The following is a 16844-nucleotide window of genomic DNA, read 5'->3' on the forward strand; positions in this document are numbered from 1 at the left end:
TAGAGTGGGTGATTAGGGACAAAGAGAAGATAAATTTATTAAATACCTTCTTCAGCTCTGTGTATACAAAGGAGCATGGGAGAGCTCTTGTCCATAATGGGCATGGTATTGACACAGCTCCAGATGATCCACATTGGCTCACAATTGATATGATCCAAAAATATTTAGACAGCATAAAGGTGAATAAAGCACCTGGATTAGATGGCATACACCCACGGGACGTTAAAGAATTGAGCTCTGTTATTTCAAAGCCATTGTTTCTAATTTTTAGAGACTCTTTAATGACTGGCATAGTACCACTGGATTGGCGTAAGGCCAATGTGGTGCCAATATTTAAAAAGGGGTCAAAACCTTTACCAAGTAATTATAGAGCTGTTAGTTTAACATCTATAGTTTGAAAGATACTGGAGAGTTTAACAAAAGACCACATAGATGAGTTCTTGCTGAAGAAAAATATTTTAAGCAACAGACAGCATGGATTCATGAAAGACAGAAGTTGTCAAACAAATCGGATGTCTTTTTATGAGGGGGTGAGCAAAACCTTGGACAGAGGGGTGGTGGTGGACGTGGTATACTTGGATTTTGCAAAAGCGTTTGACACAGTTCCCCACACACGGCTAATGTGTAAGGTAAAGTCTACAGGCTTGGAAAAATCCATATGTAAATGGATAGAAAACTGGATAAAAGATCTATTCAAAGAGTAGTGGTTAATGATTCATACTCTGAATGGTCTAGGGTCATCAGTGGTGTACCCCAAGGTTCATTGTTGGGATCCTTACTTTTTAATATATTTATAAACGATATAGGGTCTGTGATTAAAAATATAATTTCAGTCTTTGCAGATGACACCAAGCTGTGCAGTGGAATAATGTCCTTACGGGATGTCTTCAACCTACAAGCCAACCTCAATGCACTGTTTAATTGGGCAATAATGTGGCAAATGAGGTTTAATGTTGAAGAATGTAAGGTTATGCACTTGCGGGCAAAGAATATGCATGCATCATACATACTGGGGGAGTACAACTGGGGGAATCAATGGTGGAGAAGGATCTGGGGGTTCTGGTAGATCACAAGCTTAATAATGGCATGCAATGCCAAGCTGCAGTTTCTAAAGCGAGCAAAATCCTCTCTTGTATTAAAATAGGTATAGACTCCAGAGAGAGAGATATCATATTACCTCTGTACAAATCATTAGTAATCATCTGGAATATGCAGTTCAGTTTTGGGCACCAGTTCACAAAAAGAACATTGGAGAACTGAAGAAAGTACAGAGAAGAGGAGATTAAGTACAGAGAAGAGGAGATTAAGGGGGGATATGATCAACATGTATAAATACATCAGTGGTTCATATAGTGAACTCGGTGTAGAGCTATTCACCCTGAGGTCATCACAGAGGACAAGGGGGCACTCTTTACATCTGGAGGAAAAGAAATTCAATCTCCAAATACGGAAAGGTTTCTTCACAGTGAGAGCTGTGAAAATGTGGAATAGACTCCCTCAAGAGTTGGTTCTTGCCAGCTCAGTGGATTGCTTCAAAAAAGTCCTTGATTATTTCTTAGATACACAGAATATAACTGGATAGTAACATTTATAGGTAAAGTTGATCCAGGGAATATCCGATTGCCTGTCAGGGGATCATGAAGGAATTTTTTTCCCAGCAGGAGCAAATCGGATAATGTTTTGCTGGTTTTTTTTTGCCTTCCTCTGGATCAACTGTAGGTATAGACTTTTGTCTTTTTTCAGCCAGACTAACTATGTAACTATATGTGTGTGTACATTCATAGACATGGACGCGTACACTAGCATGGAGATGTAAAAGCTTGTCTATTAAAATGCACACACTAAGGAGGGAAGAATAGAGGGAGGTAAGAGGGGAAGGTTTCTTTTTACTCCACTATGGGATTGGTGTCTATCTAATAATATACTTACTTTTTGGGGGGAGACTGCCCACTACCCCAATCAGATCTCTACCCCACCAGCTGTAAGGAATGAAAGAGAGATGTATGTTAGCTTGACAAAGGAGCACGCTCCCATAGCTGGTGCGCATGCTCCGATACGTCATCGCATCACTTCCAGTGAACTCTGCCCTCCATCTGCGTTCCACCGCACACCATAGTGGTCTTCCAGTCCTATTCCTTCTCTCAGCCGCCCCTGGACCTTGGAATCAGACACCCTGACCCGCAGCCTATGCATATATTGGACTTCAGATGTGCCTGTATTTACGTCCTAAAATGTGAGTGCAAATTCATAGCATTGTTTTAATAAAGTGTATAATGGTCTGCACTCAGTGGCGCCTTCTCTACCTCTTTATTCTTAAAGTGACAATAAACTCTGGTTTAAAAAAATCTATTCAAGCACATTTTTTTAACTCGATAAAGTACCTCCCATAGCTCTCTTTCATCTCTCTGGATTCCTTTTTTGCTGCTGTGATTGAACTTCCTGTTAGGGGGTGGCTACGTTTGTTCTTCACAGTCCCACTGTATGTAGGTTTGTAGCCACCCTCTCATGCTCAATCCCATTATAGTCTATGGACTGCTATGGAGTGTGTATTGTACATAGAGCAACTAAGGTACACTGCTTGTTCCAAAAAAACAGGTGTTGAGGAGAAAAATGATTCAGGTTCATGAGGTCATGGAGGATGTTAAAGAGAAAAAGACAGTGATAAACAATTTCATAAAAAATAGATTACTTACATTAAATAGTGGTGGCGTATGGACTAATTTCAGAGACTAAAACAGTTGTTTAGTGTCACTTTAAGAGGGTGTTATAAATCTACCTCAAGGAGTTTCCTATGTGAAAAACAGAAAAAAATAAAACACCCAGCACACTGGCATTGTGCAGATAATTCTTTAATACACTAGTAAAAATCCAAACAGTAAAATTCACAAACATAAACTTGTATAACCGGCACCAAACAATTATCTCTCGCTCTCTCCTCCTGTCTATGGCCATATGCATGTGGGATGGAACCGATTGCTGGAAATCATCTCCAGTTTTGAGAGTGTCCAGGGACTGTAGACTTCCTCTGCCATGACTTCCTCTTAGTACACAATAATGTAATTTGGCTGTACCCACAGTTTGTCACAGGAGTAAGGTTCCTACTGATGTGTTTCTCAGAAACACCCCGTTTCATCCTGGAAAAGAAGCAAGCCATTTTATTTAGCTGGCCTACTCACTTCTCATTGGGATTCAGTGGCTATTTCACAAAATGCTTTCTTTATTAAAATAATCATAAAAATGATTGCATATCAAAATTTAAATATGTTTTTGCATCATTGATTTAGTATTCTACTTTGAACTGGCAATTAATACCACAGTAAAAAGACATATAAAATATAACAAAGCCAATCAGTGTATGAATAATCTAAAAAACTAGATTGTCCGAGTCAATCAATGATTGATACTTTGGACATTAGCTGTGTTTACTGGTGTTGTTTATTTATTTATCTTTTGCATTTTTACAATTGACGAACCATGTAATAATCTTGATTCACAGTTTATATGTGCATTTATTAAGTTTACCTTTAATTAAAAACTGCTAAATGCATGTATTTTTGCAGGTAAAAAAATGTGCATCTATAATTTTTGTTTAAGAGGAGCCTGCAGATTATTGAACCCATGATCAGCAGCTCACCATTGCAAAGTCAGGCTCCTGCAGACACTGCCTACAGCTCTGTGCCCATACCTCTGTATGAGCTTTCATTTACAGAGCTGTAGGCAGTGTGAATAATCTACAAGCATGCTGATCAGCAGGCTCACAGTTCAATGGCAGACAGGTTTTGTAGTTTCTTCGTTCACAGATTCCACGCATTTTGAAAATGTGATAGTGGGTATGGGGAGAGGAATCCCCACCCACTGTCACACTGAAGGGGGGGCACTGAGAAGGAGGGGGACCTAAATACAGGTGTAACATGTAATGTGTTCTAGAAGGTGAACTTAGCTTTTAAGCTAATTAGGGTACACAGCACCAGCAGGAAAAAATGTTGCAATCTATGTATTCACATGTGTTCATGTGAATACATATAAGTGATTGTAAATGGGGTATTAGTGGCTTCTAGCACATAAACATTTAAGATCATTGCATGTTGACTGAAAATATTCAGGGTTTAATCTCCAACACAGCCCTAGTGAATATCTATCTTTTCTTCAGTTCCCTAGTGCCCCATTCAGTGCCAGAAGCTGAAGAAATCACCAGGTACTTTTGGGTATAGAGGAGCATATGACTCCATGCAACACCACTGGGTAAATCAGCACTAGCATACTCAATTTAATTGAGTGGGAATACATTGTCCTTTGCTCCTGGCAGTTAAACAAAGAGTTGGGAAAGCAAAAAGAAGCTACTGTAAGTATATGCTACTTTGGGGGGTTCCATTAAAGTGAACATGGTGCTTTGTTTTGCCTTGGCAAACCACAGATTCAATTCAAGATTAGGGGTGAGGCATGGGTTCACCATTCCAATGGGTATGAGGTGTGTCAGAGTTTCTCAGTCCCCGTGAATTAACGATAAAATTCTACAAACCAAATTCTTTGAAACCATAATGCACTGCCTGACCTTTAAACTTAGGTCAGCTTAGAAAGGCTGATGGGGGGGGGGCTATGTTATGTTCCAGCGGCCTCGCTATTAGAGGGTGAGTTCCCAGCAGCCCTTTGTCACTATGTGTTGGAGTATTTTAGGGAAAACTGACAGTGTGTAGGGGTAGCTAGTTGCTATACAGTGCTATACTGGGATAAATTACAGTGTCACGGTCTACATAGTCTGGTGTACTCTCTGTTCACAATTCAGAGACCATACAGTCCTTTCATATTTCAGAGTGGCCATGATAAACATGTACAGTGCACATATACAGTAGTTGAGTGGCTGAAAAAACTTTCCTTCTCTTTTTTCTCCCACACATCTAGTTGTCTGTAACTGCTGCCCTTCTCTTCTTCCTCCTCTATTGCTAATCCCTCCATATCTCTGCAAACTGGCAGGAGCTGGCAGAATTATTTGATCCCACAAACAATGACTTGCTACAGGAGGAGTTGGCAGATATATTTGATCCCTCAATCAGTGACTTGCTGCAGGAAGAGCTGGCAGAATAATTTGATCCCTTAATCAGTGACTTGCTGCAGGAGGATAATCTTGGTAATGCATAAGCATTCCTCTTGTCAGATATTGAGTATGAAGAAGATAGTGCCATGACCATAGAGGGGGGCCTCAGGTAGAGAGCAGCAAGAAGCAGTGATATTCCAGCAATTGGAGCTTACTGCAATGTAAGCTCCAGCAATGGGGTTGGATGATGAGATGGCAGGCTGTGTGTGCCAACCAATTGGATAGCAAGAATTTTCTGAGGAAAATGGAGAACAGCGATGGAGGATCTATTTGGTGGAACTGTCCCATGGGTACAGGCCAGTGCTATACCCAGTCATGAAACTATACAGCATTGGCCTTTTTTTTACTGTATCTGCTACTGGCAGCAACATTGTGGGCTTCAGTGTCTACCTGTATAATATCAGCCATTGAAATAATAATAGCCATTTAGGTACAACATTCATGAGGAAACACAGGACTCTGCACCACAGAGCTCAGTGCTTGCTGCTGTCTCAGGGCTAGCCAGATTTTTTGCCTACTGTCTCCATCTGGATTGTTGAGGACAGGGTTGTCCTTGGTGACATGGAGGACTTGGGGTGCTCCGCTGCAGGCAATCTGTGGAAAATGGGTCAGATGCTTGAGCAAGGATCCCAGGATTCAGGTAATCAAAGCAAGAGACCACAATTGAGTGTCCATCCTATTAGATTCCAGATACAAGGGAAATAGCTAATCTACTGCATGCCTGCATCCTACACAGGAGTAGCCTATAATGTGGCACTTTGAAGAGTTGCTGCATAAGAATCACATTCCTAGATGGTGGTAAGATCCAACAGAACATTGGCTCAATATGACCCTCTTGCCTCTGATTCCTCAAAGGAGGAGCAGAGGTGGCAACTGCATAAGCATTTGAGAGTGTTTTTGAAGCTACTTCAGCCACAGACAGCTGCAAGGAGCACTCACAGGCAGCTTACAGATTGCTGACTACATTGGGTCCAGGGTTGATGCAGACACTCGCAGAAGTTATCACTCATACACTGCTTGATGTCCAGGCTGGACTACTGGCAAGAACCTTCACAGTATGTACTGGGGCTTCTGGCTTGCCCTACAGCCAGTATGCTGTATAAGAAGGCCTTCAGGACAGAAGGAAGTGAAAGGTGAACCAACCTGTCCCCTGACAGTGTGGATCAGCTTACTTTTAATAAAATAAACCAATCTTGAATTACCAGTGACTAAAAACACTTGCTGTTGATGCTACAGACTAAACCATTAATTGTCATAAGGTCCCAACAAAAGTAAATAAAGACACTTGCCACCATTAACATCTCCTGCTAACTCTGCTGGCCTATTCCTGTGCTTCATAAATTAGGTAGATGGTGGTGGAACCTAAAGATAGAAGTGGGTCATAGTTTTTTGTTCAAATTCTTGTCACCATTATTACTAAGGTAGGCCACTTCCACAAATTGAGATGTCACCATCGTAATCCTGGGTTGTGTAGACAAAACTCTGATCCAGAGTTCCAGGTGTTACACCATAAGCTTACTGTATATTCAGAAAGAAGTTTATTTATTGTGTGTAGTCACAAATGCCCTCTTCATTAAGGTTTAAAAAAATGTAGGGTTTATAATCTGGATATCCAGCAGCATCTGGTGATTTAGTTGGTGTGTGTGCACAGTTCTGTTCAGCCTCTGTTTTTTCTCAAACCAGGACATCACTGTGATGCAGTGTGCACATACACACTAGTTAAATCACAAGATACCCCTGAATTTCCAAATTGTCAACCCTACATTTTTAAGCCCCAATGAAAGAAGTGATTTTGGGCCCTTGATGTTGGCTACTACAATCAATAAACTTCTCTCTAGATATAACCCTATGGTGTGGAGCTTCAATCTCCTGATCAGAGTTTTATTCATGTGCCTCAGAGCTGTAAAGTTGTCCACCATGTTTCCACAGCTGAACTTCAACTACCAAATTTCCAATGTTTACTGCAGGGTAAATTCTGTAATGCAATCTATTCTGGTGCGCTGACACTCAAAAATTATTTGTGACTTTTGTTTCTCAGATAATAGACCCTAAAAGTTTATTTCAAGATAAAATCCTCCTGGTCTCTCTTTCTTATATGGTGGCCTTGCCAAGCTGCTTACATACTGCCCAGACACTAAACATTGACTGTGGCTATTACCTCTCACATATGTATCTAATGTTTGTTTCAAGATAAAACCTGCCTCATCTCTCCCTTTGATATTGTAGCCGTACAAATCTTCTTACATACTGTCCTATCACTGAACAATGTTTTATAGCTTTTTTCTCTCAGATTATACACTTTCATTTTATTGCAAGAAAAAAACTGTCATTTGCCCTTCTATTTGCTGCCTGTTCAAGAGTCCTGACCTTATTCACAGTTTACCAAACACATACCTGAAATTTATGTTTTGAATATTGTAGAAATAATTAAGAATACAGGAAATATGGGGTTGTGGTTTTGAATTGTTTTTGTGCACTCTGTTTTGATATTTTATTAAACGTCTAAAACAATAGTGAGTGGTACTGTGGAAGAGAGACACACAAAATATACTACCGGCCAATTTGCACTTTATTTTTTATAATGCTAAAGTTTCCCAAAGCTTTTAGACCAGTTGTGGCTGCTACTTTCACCACTTAGTTTAGGCACATTACCACACGACAAAAAACAAAACAAATGCTGCAGCCAAAACTACCTAATATTTTTTTCAAGTTGAAATGAATCAGATTGAGGTGCAGCTGCTGTATTTAGGCCAAGATAAATGTAAAAGTTAAAAAACATGTTACATATATAAAATATATGATGCGATAATACAATGACCCTGACACTATCCGTGAAAATAGTACTATCCTGTAACACATCTGTTAGAAACATTATATTAGGCATGAGAAGCGCATGCACATAAACCTGTATTTTTTCAAGCAGAAGGGCCTAATTAAACAGAAAACAATTCACAGGAGTATGCACATATGAACACATGCACCACTGTGCGCACATAAGTGCATGGGCACATCTACCACAGGTGCTGGTGTCGAGTGGGCTATTTAAACCCGGGCTCCGTGGGAGATCTTTGCTGAAAAGTATTTCAGCTTGAATTCCTGTTATTTCTTATCCTGAACCTGTTTGACCCTGTTTCTGGATTATTGTTGCCTGTCTGTTTGGTGCCTATCTTTGTTACAGGCCCCATCCTGGACTTTCGACAAGATATTGCCTATCAATTCTATACCTTCTTGATCCAGCTCAGAATTTGGTGATTTACTGTTCTACTGGACTTGCTATATTCCTTATTCTGGGTGCCCTCTTTACTGTGCTTCCAGCGCTCTCAAGGTCAAGTCTTCAATTGCAGCATCCTGGGGCTTACGCATTTCTATTGCCATTGCAGTGCCTGTTCCAACATTCATTGGTGCCCAAATGGGAAATGTGCAAGAGGCTACCCTCATCATCTCTGGCTCCTCATCCAGGTATATGACTCAGATTCCAATAAAAATGTAATGTCCATGGCAGTGCCTAGCTCCCCATCGCTTTTGAAAATAGTGTACCTATTAGCTCTGGGTATGTGATAACATTAGTAATTTGTCACTTAGGTAACAGGTAGGTAGGTGGGTCTACCATTAAAGTTACAGGTTATGTTGTCTGCTTTTCCCCACTGTCTATGAAGTGGAACATTTCTCTGAGTTTCATATAAAACACATTCTTATACATAAATGGGCACAGATGGAGTGATATCACTGTACATAACCAGCAGAGAGAATTTAAGCATATACAGTTTCTTCCTGATTCATCAATAAACATGTAAGCAAACATTGCTTTAGCATCTTTCACATTTTTAGGTTCAAGTGTTTACATTAAATGTTCCTGGAAAACCAACCCATTAAATCATTCAAGAAATTAGATATAAAATTACCCACAAACACAATATATAACACTATTAACATGAAATCTATGAAAACTCAGTCTCTGGGAGTGTTATAATCTATGCATTTAGGTCCCTGAGTTTAATTGTTTTTTTATGGAGCAATGTCTATTTAGAATCCTTGATTGTTTTCCTTGACCCTGTTGGACTGAGTTTGAGAAGTTAGAGTTTGAATGATTGTACACCATTTAGAAGTATGATAAGATATGGTGATCTGCACATATATTGGATTTAAGCAGCAGATATGATCCACTTCACATTATAAGCAGCACATTTTACTCCACAAGGTGATGCTCACTTGACTTTAAATAAGCACTAAAAGCCACTAGTTAAAAGAGAATCTTCGCTGAAATGTAATTTTCTCTGATAGGACAATGGGAACATCAGCCAGTGTAGAACAGGTATTGAGCCTAGAGTTCTTGCTTGACATGGTGCTAGCTCTCTTCTTATGATGGTTAAAGTAATTTCTAATGTGAAAACGGAATTTGTCATGCAGTGAGGCATAGATGAAGGGGTTGTAGCATGCAGAACTCATGGCAATAAGATGGCAGGTCACCTGTATGACATTGATGTAGACCTTATCTAGGATGGTAAACTCTTCATCAACATCCCGGATGAGGTTGACTACCTGTAGAGGCAGCCAGCATATGGCAAAAGCCATGACTGAAATGATGAGCATTCGGAAGGTCTTCTGTTTTTTTTTAGTCCATTTATCTTGGTTGTGGCTTGCAGCCCCTGGAACATTCCTCCTCTTGAGATGATAGGCAATAGCGCAGTAAGAGACAGTGACAGCAGATAGTGGAAGCATATATGTCAGCAGCAGCATTGTACATGAATAAAGGAGCCTCTGTTTTTCTTGGTGTTTCCAGATTTCCTCACAAATGATCATGTCGTGGCCAACATCTTTTAGGTCAAGATAATGAGTATGCATAGATGTTGGTAAGGAAATTCCAATAGAGATCATCCAGAGTGCAGTGACAATATAAGCACATGATTTACATCCTATTCTTCTTCGAATAGGGTAGACAACTACAACATAGCGATCTACTGCAATGGCGGTCAGAGATAACACAGACACAAATACAGTTGCAGCTTGCATTAATGTGACAAAGTGGCACATAAATTCCCCAAACAACCATCCATGGAGTTCAAATGCATAGGAGGCAGTCAGTGGGACACAGAAAATACACATGACCAGGTCTGCTGCTGCCAGGTTTCCAATGAGAAAATTTGTGGTGTTGTGAAGCTTTTCAGTGAAAGCAATAAGAAGGATTAAAACGCTGTTGCCTAAGCAAGCCACGGTTACGAGTATGGCATATAGAGGAACGAAGAGGGGCTTTAAATCGAAGAGCAAATCCAGACCAGAGAACACTTGTGATACATTCTTCAAGGACTCATTAAATGATTTGTCTGACATCTCGGCGACTCTTTTCAAAGTGCTGCGGCATTTCTGAAACAAAAAAATTAAAATTATATTGGTACATTTTCCTACTTGGAGATCTAATTTTTCCACTATTGCTCTAGTAGTAAAACTTTTAATAAAGTTCAATACATAAAAAAGAAACACTTTATGCTATGTAGTTTCAAGGCTTACTTAGTTGACTCTTGTGCATCAAGCTAGGCCTCCTAAAATTCCTCCTGCTTTGGTTCAGAGGAATACAAAAAGAAACCCTGGGGTAACTTCTGCAAACTCTGTCAGAAAAACGTCTTTATGGTATTAATTATAAGAATATTATCCACTTCTTTTTTGCATTATTGAGTTTGTAGTTGCAACATGCAGGCAAGTATTGCACAGTATACTTACTATAATACCAACTCCATCCTACACTGATATTTAAACAGTCTTGTAAATAAAAAAAAAGTGAATCCAAACTTTTTTATTAAACATTTTGGATAGACTGGAGAAGGGTTAGAACCATAATGAAACATATAAGAACAGTCCCCCTGCGCTACCAACCTAACTGCAATGACCCCCAAGTGGCCGCAGACACCTAACTATATTCCAAAATAGTGAAAACAAAAAGAAGTGAATTAGTGCTGCGCTACTCAGTGCATGAACAATATAACACAAATAAATGAATGCACATATGACCCTCATCCAAGTGTGAAAATAACATATGCAAAAAACATGAATAAGTGCATGAATGAGTAATGTGATAAAGTGAATAAGTCCCATAAAATGATAATAAAAGTCCCAGAAAAAAAACGGGAACATAATGAATCTTCAACAGATGTCGTGAGACATCCAGTGATGAATATACAGTATATATATAAATAATCCTCCACCGGCTAGCGTGCGCGCTCACCTTCAAAATGCAACCCCCAAGAAGTCATAAAGCATAAAGAGACCTCAAACGATGATCCCAAATAGATGGTCCTTGATAGCAATGAAAGAAAAAGGGGAACTCTCCGATGATGCTGGCAAACACTCACAGGCATGCTCCAGATATGGCCACAGACCTCTATCACCAGATACAGCAGTGCAACACTGTCAACCTAGCCTTAGTCTGTCAACTGTCTCAGAATGGAGGTCATTGTGAACAGGACTTCTTCATCTGATAAGCTCCCCATATATTTAGACTCCTCACCAGCTATGAAACCACAAAGAACATGACCCAGCCTCTGCTCTCCCCGGTGGCCATCATCACCTGTGCTGCCTTTATTAATATTTGTTATTGTCTGCACTTTATTCATGTTTTATTCATATGTTATTTTCACACTTGTATGAGTAGCGCAACACTAATTCACTTCTTTTAGAACCCTAATGCTCTTCACAGCTCCATTAAAGAAATTCTCTTTCATTTTCTGTGTCATTGAAAATCTGAAACAGTGACACATATAGCAATACAAAGCTGATGGGGGTTCTAGTTTTACTCTTAACTCCTCTTAAAAAAAGCATTTTTATTTTTGCAACTGTCATCACTAGTATAGGGAGTCTGTTTAAGAGATCCCCTGAGAATAGTAAGCCCATAGTGTGGGAGGGAGGATTTTTATGCTGGTTTCCCAAAGTGAACATTCCTTGTTTTTCTAACTTTATGATAAGTTAATTTATGTGATGCCCAAAAATGGATGCCTTTTCTGCAGATGTGCCTTTACAATGTGATTTCTCCACAGACAATGCTATACTAGTGTCACATACAGTATATTGCCTTTATTGGCTTTAGTATAAATTCTATTTTCTTTGCTTCTGTAGCTTCCACTTGGAATTGCAAATTTCTGGCATTATTCCTCTTAACCAGTATATCCAGGTTGTTCTTTAGCTCTGATTAGCCCAACTGTATTTTATTTGGAGTGGGAGACAATGCTACCACGGCAGCCTTGCAGCATAACCTTACATTTTTTAATACAAAAGAACTCTTTGAAAATAAAAATGTATTTTGTATTTCTTTTAAAAAATGGGTTTCTTTCTAAATGCATAAAATATAACTGACTACTGAATTTTCTCTAACTGTACAGAACACAACTTCCTTTTGCTGTGAGGGAGACTGGAGAGCGTATATCACTGTCCATTGTGCACCATCACTGCTGAATGTTGTTGGCCTGAGCAGGATCTAGAGTGTTGAGTTTGGTAGTGCCAGCAGCCAGAGTCACCAGGATGCAGAGCAGAGAGTGGGCTAATTTCTTTTGTATGAACGGATTGGTGAGCTGCTGTTGTGGGAATTCACTGTCTGCTGCTAGAGAGAGAGAGAGAGTCCATTAGGAACTGACCATAAAGCCATCTAGTAGTCTTCTTTCTGCCTGCAGGTTCAGCTAGGACTATTCTCATGTGCACCAACAGTACAGTTGGGCTCCAACACTGAAGAGTTAGGGATGAATATTGCCCCTTTACAGCTCGTACACACAGACCTTTACTTATTGCCTATGCTAAGGCTGGTCCAACATAAAGCAATTTTCTTCCTTTCTACCACAGATTGAAGGAAAGAAAATAGCCCAATTCCCCCATCCACATTCTCTGAGTCTCTCCTGGTGCGCTATTGTACTGTGAAAGTGGGAAGTTTCCCTACCATCAGAATACAATGATCAATGCTACCAGCTTTAGCAAGTGGCAGTGATCATATGAAAAAAACCCGAGAGGTTGGTCGACTTCAGTACAACCAGCCTGCCAATAAATGGATCGAAATTCATCCAGCTCCTGCTGAACCAGCTGAATTTTAATCTGTCTGTGGCCAGCTTAAATGGCGCCTCTTAGGGGACATTGTACCATACTCTAGCCATCCTCCTAGAGTGCACTCCAGACTAGTTATAATATTATTATTCAAATTGAAGTTAATACTTAAATGCAATGTTTATTGTTGACTTTGTTGATTTATGAGTTAATTCCATTCTAGTGATGCAAAACTATTTTCAAGTTACCTTGGCATAGTATTTATACTATCTAGCTGACTGTCTGAACCTGCCTTATGTATGCTCCTGTATGCTCAAACCACCAATTATTCTAGCCCATAGCAATACATTGAGTTCAATTATCACTAAACAGTCTTGTATCTATTTCCTGATACTAATTCACAGTTGAGTTAAAGGTATCCACACTTGTTCCTATAAGTGCATGCAGTAACTTTCACTCAACCCGGTGTTCCAGAGGGGATGAGGTTATTCTCAGAGTCGAGGCGCAAAACAGAGAACCTAAATTACCATACTGCTCCCTCAGGAGTAGCAATACATTTATAAGGACTAAAATTGCACACAATAAAATTAGGGAATTATTTTTTACCCTGGGGAGTAGATTAGATCATGCTTCATAAGATTTATTTTTGCCTTTCTCTGGATCAGCTGTGGATTTAGGGTTATGAGAATGAAGTGTTTTTCCTTTTTTTTTTTTGTTTTTTTGGTTGAACTCATTAAACATATTTCTTTTTCAATCCAACTAGCTATATGTCTAGGTTACCATTTTACTGACTTTAAGGTTATTATTCTTTTATAATATGTCATTGCTGAGTTTTAGTAATTCTAGGAATAGTGCTTCCCATGTCATTCACCATATCATTATTGTATTGAAAAGAACTGTGCTTATAACCTTTTACAACTCTCCTTCCTCTTCTGCCTATTAATCAGTTCTTTAACATTCCCCCCTAGACCTTGCATGCTTAGCTTCTGTATCAGGCTATTATGAGGAATGCTATCAAATGCTTAAGCAAATCCAAATATAGGACATTAATATTACTTGCAACAAAGAAATGGACTTTTCACAAAAATTGATCCAGTTAGTTACAAACAACATACCTTTTTACAAATTGATGCTGATTATCTGTTATTAGATTGTTTTCTATAATTTTTTTTATACTGCTTATTTTTATACTACAGTATCTCTGAATACTTAAAAATAATTTAGAAACAAAAGAAGTCTGGTTTAGTGTGGTATATTCTTTCTCTATACGGTTTTATCTTTCTTAATAATGGTACAGCATTAGCAGTTCTAGTTTAACCACTTGACCCCCGGAAGGTTTTACCACCTTCACGACCAGGGCATTTTGTTTGCTATTCAGCACTGCGCTATTTAGACTGGCAATTGCACATGTCATGCAACACTGTACCCAAATGAAATTTTTATTATTTTTTTCACACAAATAGAGATTTCTCTTGGTGGTATGTTATCACCACTGGGTTTTTTATTTTTTAGTACACACTGCTCAAACAAATTAAAAGAACACTTTTTAAACAGAGTATAGCATCTAGTCAAGTACATAGTTACATAGTTACATAGTTAGTCTGGCTGAAAAAAGACAAAGGTCCATCCAGTTCAAACATTAAAAAAAAGTTATAATCCTATACCCACAGTTGATCCAGAGGAAGGCAAAAAAAAAAAGAAAAGCATGATCCAATTTTCTCCTGCTGGGAAAAAAATTCCTTCCTGATCCCCCGAGAGGCAATCGGATATTCCCTGGATCAGCTTTACCTACAAATGTTAGTTTCCAGTTATATTTTGTGTATCTAGGAAAGAATCCAGGCCTTCTTATAATTAAGCTCCTGGGATATTGATCTGGTCAGTTAGGTAGCAGATGGGTTGTTAATCAGTTTCAACTGCTTTGGTGTTAATGAAATTAACAACAGGTCCACTAGATGGGCAACAATGAGACGCCCCCAAAACAGGAATGGTTTTACAGGTGGAGGCCATTGACTTTTTTTCCCTACTCATCTTTTCTGACTGTTTTTCACTACTTTTGCATATGGCTAGAGTCAGTGTCACTACTGGTAACATGAGGCAATACCTGGACCCTACAGAGGTTGCACAGGCAGTCCAACTCCTCCAGGATGGCAGATCAATATGTGCCATTGCCAGGAGGTTTGCTGTGTCTCCCAGCACAGTCTCAAGAGCATGGAGGAGATTCCAGGAGACAGACAGTTACTCTATGAGAGTTAGACAGGGCCGTAGAAGGTCCTTAACCCATCAGCAGGACTGGTATCTGCTCCTTTGTGCGAGGAGGAACAGGATGAGCACTGCCAGAGTCCTAAACAATTACCTCCAGCAGGCCACTGGTATGAATGTCTCTGACCAAACAATCAGAAACAGACTTCATGAAGGTGACCTGGGGTCCCGACGTCCTCTAGTGGGCCCTGTGCTCACTGCCCGGCACCATAGAGCTTGACTGGCAGTTGCCATTGAACACCAGAATTGGCAGGTCTGCCACTGGCACCCTGTGCTTTTCACAGATGAGCGTAGGTTAACCTTGAGCACATGTGACAGACATGAAAGGGTCTGGAGAAGCCATGGATAATGTTATGCTGCCTGTAACATCATTCAGCATGACCATTTTAGTGGTGGGTCAGTGATGGTCTGGGGAGGCATATCCATGAAGGGATGAACAGACCTCTACAGGCTAGACAATGACACCCTGACTGCCATTAGGTATCGGGATGAAATCCTTGGACCCATTGTCAGACCCTACATGAGTGCAGTGGGTCCTGGGTTCCTCCTGGTGCACGATAATGCCTTATGCGGTGAGAGTATGCAGGCAGTTCCTGGAGGATGAAAGAGTTGATACCATTGAATGGCCCCCATGCTCACCTGACCTAAATCAAATAGAACACCTTTGGGATATCATGTTTCAGTGCATCCGACGCCGCCAGGTTGCACCTCAGACTGTGACAGTGATACCCTGGTCCAGATCTGGGAGGAAATACCCCAGGACACCATCCATCATCTCATTAGGAGCATGCCCCGACATTGTCAGGCATGCATACAAGCATTTGGGGGCCATACAAACTACTGAGTACCATTTTGAGCTGCTGCAATGAAATTTCAGCAAAATGGACTAGCCTACTGCATCATTTTTTCACTTTGATTTTTAGGGTGTCTTTGAATTCAGATCTCTGTAGGTTGATAATTTTCATAAAACGATGGGGCATCCTTACGGTCCTAACACAGTACTCAGTCCATATCAGTATAGATATCCAGCATGATATTTTTTTCCCCATTGAGATCTGATGTGTTTTCAAAGTGTTCCTTAAATTTTTTTGATCAGTGTATAAACTAAAAAGCCTGAAAATTCTGAAACAATTATCATTTCTACTTTCTGTTAAAACATATCCAATAAATAAAGGAATTTTCTTTTCCCTGCAGAAGCAAATTGGATCATACTTTGCTGGGATTTTTTGCCTTCCTCTGGATCAACTGTGGGTATAGAATTATAACTTTTTTTTTTTAATGGTTGAACTGGATAGATTTTTGTCTTTTTTCAGCCAGACTAACTATGTAACTATGTAAAAAATCAAAATATCACATTTCTTTATAAATTTAGGCCAAAATATTTTCTGGTACATGTCTTTGGTAAAAAGAAAAATCCCAATAAGTGAACTTTAATTGGTTAGTGTGAAAGTTAAAGAGTCTACACGCTATGGTATGT

General features: G+C 39.6%; 1 protein-coding gene across 1 annotated transcript in view; it reads right to left on the reverse strand.

Moving 5' to 3' along the window:
* Positions 1–7536: 7536 nt before the first annotated feature.
* The window catches only part of LOC149443256 (prolactin-releasing peptide receptor-like), a 143187-nt gene continuing 133879 nt past the window's right edge, over positions 7537–16844 (reverse strand). The window contains exon 2 of the mRNA XM_089655707.1: positions 7537–10453. Within this exon, the coding sequence (XP_089511833.1) occupies positions 9329–10420 (1092 nt within the window). The 5' untranslated portion in view covers positions 10421–10453 and the 3' untranslated portion in view covers positions 7537–9328. The remainder of the gene's footprint in view (positions 10454–16844) is intronic.

This window comes from Staurois parvus, unplaced genomic scaffold (assembly GCF_062004578.1).
Source record: "Staurois parvus isolate SC_StPar_1 unplaced genomic scaffold, SC_StPar_1.0 ptg000862l, whole genome shotgun sequence".
NCBI lineage: Eukaryota > Metazoa > Chordata > Amphibia > Anura > Ranidae > Staurois > Staurois parvus.